This window comes from Dreissena polymorpha, chromosome 12, assembly GCF_020536995.1.
Source record: "Dreissena polymorpha isolate Duluth1 chromosome 12, UMN_Dpol_1.0, whole genome shotgun sequence".
NCBI lineage: Eukaryota > Metazoa > Mollusca > Bivalvia > Myida > Dreissenidae > Dreissena > Dreissena polymorpha.
In genome coordinates, this window is record NC_068366.1 from 36,492,424 (window position 1) to 36,498,423 (window position 6,000).

At 34.9% G+C, this 6,000-nt stretch overlaps 1 protein-coding gene across 5 annotated transcripts in view; it reads right to left on the bottom strand.

Moving 5' to 3' along the window:
• The window catches only part of LOC127852152 (transmembrane protein 135-like), a 150,155-nt gene extending 144,383 nt beyond the window's left edge, over positions 1 to 5,772 (bottom strand). For all 5 annotated transcript variants that reach the window (XM_052385989.1, XM_052385987.1, XM_052385986.1 and 2 more), the window contains exon 1: positions 5,606 to 5,772. In XM_052385989.1, the coding sequence (XP_052241949.1) occupies positions 5,606 to 5,752 (147 nt within the window). In that variant the 5' untranslated portion in view covers positions 5,753 to 5,772. The remainder of the gene's footprint in view (positions 1 to 5,605) is intronic.
• Positions 5,773 to 6,000: the final 228 nt, after the last annotated feature.

A 6,000-nucleotide genomic window follows, 5' to 3' on the forward strand; every position in this document is an offset into this window, starting at 1 on the left:
ATGGAAAGGCATCGTCCATATACACATGCATACCAAATATGAAGGTTATATCTCAAGGGACATAGAAGTTATGAGCATTTTTCGAAACCTAAACGCAAAGTGTGACGGAAAGACAGACAGACGGACAGACAGACAGACGGACAGTCTGATCACTATATGCCCCCTTGTCTTCGAAAGGGGGCATAAAAATAGATCAGTTCAATGGTAAGAAATGTTGAGGTATAAAATAATTTTTACTGAAAAAAATCCCTAAAATATCCATGAAGAACAACAATTTTAGTTATAATTTTTTTTAAATATTAAACCTATGGAGATCCAATGAAGATTTAATCTTTATTGTAAGAAGCATTCTTATAGGAGAGTATTATACATATACACATGAAGTTTGAGATAGAAATCGTACATAATTATACAGCCATCAGAAGGTGCTATCAGCTTATGCTTTAAGAAGGCTGATGTATTGTTCCGGCGTACAACAGTCAATATTTATCCAATACAACTGATGACAAAGTCACCTTTTCTAGTGAGTCAAAGACTTTCGAAGTACTGGTACTATTTCCGCTGGTTTGAATTACTTCACCAATACAAAGAAAGTCGCATGCAAGCTTACATTATTTCAAGCAGATGTATCAAATTGAAGCTGCTTTCTTCAATAAACAAGAAACCATACCTTTGATCTTTGACAAAAACTTTAACATCTAAGGATTTGCACAAGGCTACTTTAAGCAGAAACAGGGAAATGGTAAAAGCCAGTATTGACATGCTATTAAAATATTAAAAGAGTTTAAGAAGATACTGATAGAAGTCATTTATTGCAGTTTCTAGCATGAAAATAATGTCAGCAATACTCATGCCCACACAAAAAGAAGAAATGATCTAACATGTCTTTTTTTTTTTAAAGGCCAAAAGGCACTCACCTGAGACCCCATGGAACAAAACTGTTCTAAAAAGGTCGTGTTGACAAGGTTTCACAATAGACTTAAAAGTACAACTGTCCCATAACCTGGCAGCCATGTTTTTAAGCAAACCTCAATCATTTTTTTAACGCAGCCTTGCCATTAAAATAATGAATTGTTAAATATTCTCAGTAAGTTCCATGATGAGTAATTAAAAAATACAACTAGAGTGTCCTAGTTGTTTTTCTACTGCCAAAAAATAAAAATTGCCCTACTTATGGTAGAGAGATATCATTAGATCAAATGTTCAGAGCAAGCTTCATAAAAATTGAACAAACAGATGTGACTTCTAGGGCTTAACAACAGACTTTGAACATACCATAAGGATATCTCAAAAGCTGAGAAGTTTAGAAATCTCCCTTTTAAAGCTTATTACTTCCCATGGACTTGTTTTCTTGACCGTTGACCTTCAAGGATGACCTTGACCTTTCACCACTCAAAATGTGCAGCTCCATGAGATACACATGCATGCCAAATATCAAGTTGCTATCTTCAATATTGCAAAAGTTATGGCCAATGTTAAAGTTTTCGGACAGACGGACGGACAGACAGTTCAAATGCTATATGCCACCCTACCAGGGGCATAATAACAAGAGAATGATGTGTTTGTCAGAAACACAATGCCCCCTACTGCGCTGCTTTATTGATTTATTTTTGTTTTTAATCATATCCCTTTAAAAATATTACTTCCCTTGTAAAAATAATCTGTACCTGCCAAATGATAAACAGAAATTATCTTCCTTTAAAGCTTGTTACTTCCCTTGGATTTGTTTGTTTGACCTTTGACCTTGAAGGATTACCTTGACCTTTCACCACTCACAATGTGCAGCTCCATGAGATACAAATGCATGCCAAATATCAAGTTGCTATCTTCAATATTGCAAAAGCTAAGGCCAATGTTAAAGTTTTCGGACAGACGGACAGACAGACAGTTAAAATGCTATATGCCACCCTACCGGGGACATAAAAACACGATACTTTGTTGACTGAACAGCATGTTCCCCTGAGTAAAATTTAGCTTGCACTCATATTAAGAATTTAACTATATATTAACTAATTATTGGTATATAACGGAATTTACCAATCTTAGTTTAGAGAATTGTATGTATTCAGAGAAGCATTCAGATTTGCCACTTATTACTCTCTTCATTTGGTTTTTTAGCTGTGTTTTAGAATATTTATAAGGCATACTTGTTGCTCTGACCATAAGCAATAAGATAATGTTGTAGCAAAAAGTGTTTGCGGCCAAGGAAACAGTAAAATCTAATTAACATAACTCTAGCCCATTTTGACTAAGGCCAAGGTTAATGTGAACTTATTGGGTCATATGGTTGTTTACTTCTAGTAACTATTACGAGACTGCACAATTTCAATAGTAAAACTCATAACAATTTCTAAGGTAATGTATGTATAATAGTAAAGAGATATTTTAAAGCTGCATGCCTCTCAGGGGAAAAATGGTGTATTTGCGTCGCAGATCACAGTTTATGTACATTATGCTTTAAATGAGGAATTACATGTGACATTTGCATCAAAGATGTTATATATATTGATATTTGCTTTAAACGATTACTGGTAATAGCATGTTTCATAATAACAAATCAAACCTTCTTTAGCCTTCTCAGACTTCAAGAAACTCAACAGCCTTCAGTCAGACATTTGGTCTGACTGGTCAGAATTTTCTGTCAGACCTTGGGTTATTCTGACAAACCAAAAAACATACATGAAATTTCAAACAAAACTGAGAAAAATGTAAATAATTAGAAATACGTAAATATTGCTTTATCATTTTATTTGTTGTCATATTACTTTGAGTAACAAAGTAAAGTAACAAAGTTTTTTAACATCCACTTCCTCATTATTAAAGTCACTTATAAAATCACCATCTGTATCGTATCTATTTAAAAGCTAAATGTCATCTTCACTGTTGTCTTGTTCCCAGTCTTCTTCATCGTTCTGCGAGTGTCCAGGCTCGGGCTCCTTGGGGGCAATTACTCTGGAAAGAAACAACATCAGTTTATTCTTAAGTTAATCACATTGTTTTGCGTAACAAAGTAATTTGTTTAAATTCATGGTTGCCTTTCTTCCAAGACTCAACTAATTTACGATGGGGGGCATATCCTCGTATTTTTTCCACCAGCTCACAGGGGTTTGCATCTGCAACCCGTTTTGGATTTTCAGGCTTTGATTCATTCAAAAACTTCCACATTATGTATATTTACTTATTTACTACAAATTTACTTAATTCAAAAGAAGGAAAATAAAAACAAAATCACCTGGTTATAAATCCCCGTTAAACTCCATGCGTGTTCCTCGATATCGTTGATAACTGCAAGCTGTTGCTTTGTTTAACTTTCACTTTTGTTTAAACTTAAAGTCGATCGAATGATGGTCAAATGTACCGATCTCGGCTTGAAGCATGCATTTATTTACTCGTCGACAATAAGCAGGGAACCAAATGTATTTCTAGAACATTTTTTACCGAACACGAACAGATTATTTCCGATTTTTGACAAGACAACTTTGGACCAATCAACAGCAGGTTAACTGACCGACGAATACATTGGAATTCCACAAAATCTCGTTTTGCACAAAATCGGCAAAGTGCGTATTCCGCCGTATTTCGCCGATGTTTTATAAATGCTTTTAATTTCTTGGGAAAACCGGAAAATATTTAAGTCAGACATTTTGGGCCAACGAGTTAAGAATTTCGATCGGCCCTTGACTGTTTGTGTTGAACATGTCCGTAGGTCCGACGGAGTTTCGGGAAGTCTGCGGCTTCTGACATTTTATTTTCTGCATACGGAAGTCATGAAAAGGAACTTCAATAAAATTTGTATAGTCCTGATGTCGAGCTACATGTATGTCAGAAAATATTGATAGCAACATTTATAGTTATGGAAGCAAAAAATGAACATTTATAGTCATGGAATCCAGAAATGAACATTCAAATGTCATTCATAGTTATGGAAGCATGAATTGAACATTTATTGTTATGGAAGCCAGAAATTTTCATATACATATACAGGGGTTGAAGAATCCACTCGACCGCTCGCATATGCGAGTGAAGTTGACGATCGGGCGAGTAAAATTTGTTAATTACTCGACCGACCGGGCGAGTGCTGTTTTTCAAGTTGAGAAATATAAATTCAGTTCCAGAACTCCTTCCATATGGATACAAATTGCGAACAATTTTTCGAACGAACAAAAAATACGTTTAGTACACAAAGAAACTGCACTTTCGTTTTGACACTGAAAAATGACGTCACGGGCACAGTAAAAATAATTCTAGAAATCAGCTGGGCTCTTTTTGTCGTTGTCAGTGCCCTTAGCTTATCGATTAAAAGTGATAAACAGAAAAAATAATTATTAATAAACAGAATAATTCCAAATTTCGTGATCAGAAGCCTTAGGCAAAATTTACCATATTGTAAACTTTTGTCAATCAAGCGTGTCTTTCAGTAAAGTTCATCTGAAATATTATAATGGAAAAAGGTTCTATTTTAAAATATCTGCAAGGTGGTGGCGACGGGGAACAGAAAGAATTAGAAAGGTTGTCAAAACGAGAAGCGGAAAGAATTGAGAAAAGGAAAGAGGTGCAGAAAACTTAAGAAAAGCAAATAAAATCCATCAGATAATGTAGTTAATTTGTTTGAAGTTTAGTGTCACTATGTTAAGTAGGTTTAAAAGGTTCTGGTTGATTATAACTATAAATATAGATATCTATTTTTTTTAAATGCAGGGCGAGTAGATTAAAGTGAAGGGTGAGTGAATTGTCAGGCCTACTCGCCCTGCAGGGCGAGTGGCTCTGGAAAAATTCTTCAACCCCTGATATACATTAACAACACACTATATATACAGTAAAGTGCTACCGCGTGTTTGAACAGTAAGAAAAAAGTCGGATCAGTGTGGGCCGTGGGGACTACATATTACAAACCCGCGGTTGCACTTTACGGAAAAAATACTCATTTGTTTAAAAAGATCATGATACCTATAGAAAACTCTCATGAATGAGCGGGCTCTCCACTTCATCCAATTAAAAATAATGAAATATTTATAAAGACATCATTAAAAATGTTAACTGTGTTGCGCTATATATTCTCCCAACACAGATCTTAAAAAGTCACGTGGTATAGGCACCATGAAAATATCCAAAAATTATATGCAATATAAAAATATATATAGCCTTTGTAGTTTAAACCTTTTCCCGCTCACAAGGAACGTAAAATGCCTTTCCAGCATACAACCATAACAGACTGTGGTTTACTAGCATCAGTTCAGGTTTGATTCTTATTGATGCATCAGTATCTTATGGTTCGAAATGAAGCCTTTAAAACTTGAATTTAGTAAGACAGGTCTTATGTTTCATTTATTTTTTTCTAATGGACTACAAGCGTGTCATTGGCTCAAAAGAGCATTTCTGAGTGGTACAGTGTTAACTAAATTATTATAGTAACACAGATGCATTTGTTCCCAGGACTGGTGAAATATTGTGATAAAGTAGCCCCAAGTATTTGTAAACTGTCATGTTTTCTGAACGCAGAAAATAAGGCTAAAACAGGCAAAATGAAAGCATCATAACTACATTGCTCCACCCACTTGTTCAAGCATGGACAAAACAAACACAGGTAATTTTCAAAGGATCTTACAAAATATAACGATCCATATATTTTCAAGGCCTCGACAAATACGCTTTTTGCAACATCTAGTGATGCTTTTGTGCATGACGGCGTCCAAGTGTGTCCTAATTCGTAGCAAGAGTAGTTCAGCAAAGTGGGTTTACTGAGGGCGACCATTTTGTCAGGTGCTCAGTATGACAACCAATCCAAATCGGCGTTACATCGAACATTATTATTTATGAACCGGAAGCGCAACTAATGTAAACAAATACATGTGTTGTAGATTCAAGCACATCCGAGTTTAATAAATTTATAGCGAGTAAAGAGGCTGTTATATAAAATATTTTAAAAGGAACATTTTTTAAATATCTGAATTTCACAAAAATAATAATAGCATACAGTCATGGATATAAATGTATAATAGC